This window comes from Myxocyprinus asiaticus, chromosome 18 (assembly GCF_019703515.2).
Source record: "Myxocyprinus asiaticus isolate MX2 ecotype Aquarium Trade chromosome 18, UBuf_Myxa_2, whole genome shotgun sequence".
NCBI classification, from domain to species: domain Eukaryota; kingdom Metazoa; phylum Chordata; class Actinopteri; order Cypriniformes; family Catostomidae; genus Myxocyprinus; species Myxocyprinus asiaticus.
The window spans coordinates 32,561,006-32,562,899 of NC_059361.1; the positions used below are offsets into that span (position 1 = coordinate 32,561,006).

A 1,894-nucleotide genomic window follows, 5' to 3' on the forward strand; every position below is an offset into this window, starting at 1 on the left:
CTGATTCAGGACACATTGTGCTGCAGGGGGATTGAGAGACAGACAGATAACAAGAACTGCTGTGTACTAGTTCACATGTTTGCCTGCATTGTGTAAGGGACGGACGGGATGAGAGAGTGAGACAGATACAGTGAGAGAGAGAGAGACAGGCATGACAGCACTGTTTCACATTTTTTCACACTCACTGTTGACGGATGAATGAGCTGCAGTTAGCCTGAATAATTCTGTTTGCTCAGACATCATCTACAACGTTTTTGTCTGTTATTTCTCAGGTGTGTTTGCATGTGCTGACTGCAGTGTGATGATGTATAGTGACTCAGATTGGACCTTTGTGTACCCATCAGCCCATACTGCTCTAGATGTGTCACATTTGCTTTGATTCATTCAGATCTGTTTTCTAGATGTGAATTCTGTTGTTATGCATAAAAGGAATGTTCATTTTTCACTGGATGAACTCAGACACTATGATAAAAGCTTCACTTTTCAGTAAGGAATGATTTTAATGACTTTACTTACACAAGAATGAAAGTACAGTTCAATTTAGAAGAGGAAAGAGATGCACGAGGCAAAACAAATAACCTAATTTCAAGTAAACACTGGAGATCAGATCGTGTGAACGTGTGATCTGTGTCGGTCAGTGTCATCAGGAGTCACCGGTTACTGTAATGTGACCTCTGACTGTAGGACTCGTGACTCGAGTATCGTTCACCGCGGCGGTCGTTCCAGCGGCGCTCCGGGAAATACTGTCCGCGACTCCTGCCCTCGTGGTGCCACTGCTCCGGACCTCTACACACACAGACATTTACAAATATATTCACTGAGCAGAAGGAAAAAAAAACACATTAGATTATTTAAATTTACAACTCTTAATGACCGTCTGTCTCTGCGCCCGCGCGCTTTCCAGTCCTCCAGGACAGGTGGCACGTCTGGCGCGCGCTGCCGATACCGCTGGAACTCCGCGTCCTCCGGGCCAAACCGCGACGCGAACTGCGCGTCAAAGTCGGTAGCGCTAGACATTTCACCCCTTAACGGAAACTTGCGCCTATAGATTTCACCAAACCAATTCAGCGTGAAACTTAAATTAGGCTAAGTTTTGAAAGTCAAATAAATAACAGTACTTAACTAAATGGTTCTTTATGGACAACGTGAAATCTCACCTGCACAAAAGCTAAATAACAGCGCTACGCGTAGTGTGCAACTTCTATATGACTCCGTGAGGGCTTCAACAAAGGTTCCGGCAGGTTCTGTTCCCCTTCTGTTCACAACAGAGATGTTCTATACTGTGGTACCAACATCTGCGCTTTTACCATAGTAGACAGCGTACGGTCAACTAGCGTGTTACATCAGTACGTCACCGTTTGCGGACACCATACAAATAAATGAGAGAGCCGTAAATTGACACGTACCTGTCGCAAAATCGTCCGCAACTTCCCTTGCTGTTTTGCAATTTATCGTAGTAAACTCAGTGTAAAACATGTTGAAGATGATCGGACAGTCTGTCAATTCATTAAGTGATGAGCTGTTTCCTCACAAAAGCAGTTTATTCAGCACACTGAAGCATCTCTTCCATAGACGTAGATTAAATTTTTTTTTTTTTTTTTTTTTTTTTTTTTTTTACTCCTCGCCGGTGTACCGCCGCGTTGCGCTTGGTTTTGCTAACCTTGCAGGCTCTACTTGATAGAAGGGCTCTGCTCACAATGCGGTTTTATTATTATTATTATTATTATTATTATTAAATAAATAAATACTAAGACGTGTGTAAAATATTCAATCTGATTTCGACGTTTTTTGTTTGTCCATTGATAACAGTTCTGTGGAACGAATGCATTAGTTTTTTTGCGTGTATAAACTGGTTTATACAGACGCCGGTTTAGTCTTTCGTTGGTTTGACGGT

General features: G+C 42.6%; 1 protein-coding gene across 1 annotated transcript; it reads right to left on the reverse strand.

Moving 5' to 3' along the window:
- Positions 1 to 475: 475 nt before the first annotated feature.
- Positions 476 to 1,232, reverse strand: LOC127455816 (RNA guanine-N7 methyltransferase activating subunit-like). The gene is made up of 2 exons (XM_051723967.1): positions 875 to 1,232; positions 476 to 786 (listed from the first exon to the last, which is right to left on the reverse strand). Exons 1-2 carry the CDS (start codon positions 1,015 to 1,017, stop codon positions 651 to 653), a joined length of 279 nt encoding a protein of 92 aa, XP_051579927.1. The 5' UTR covers positions 1,018 to 1,232; the 3' UTR covers positions 476 to 650.
- Positions 1,233 to 1,894: the final 662 nt, after the last annotated feature.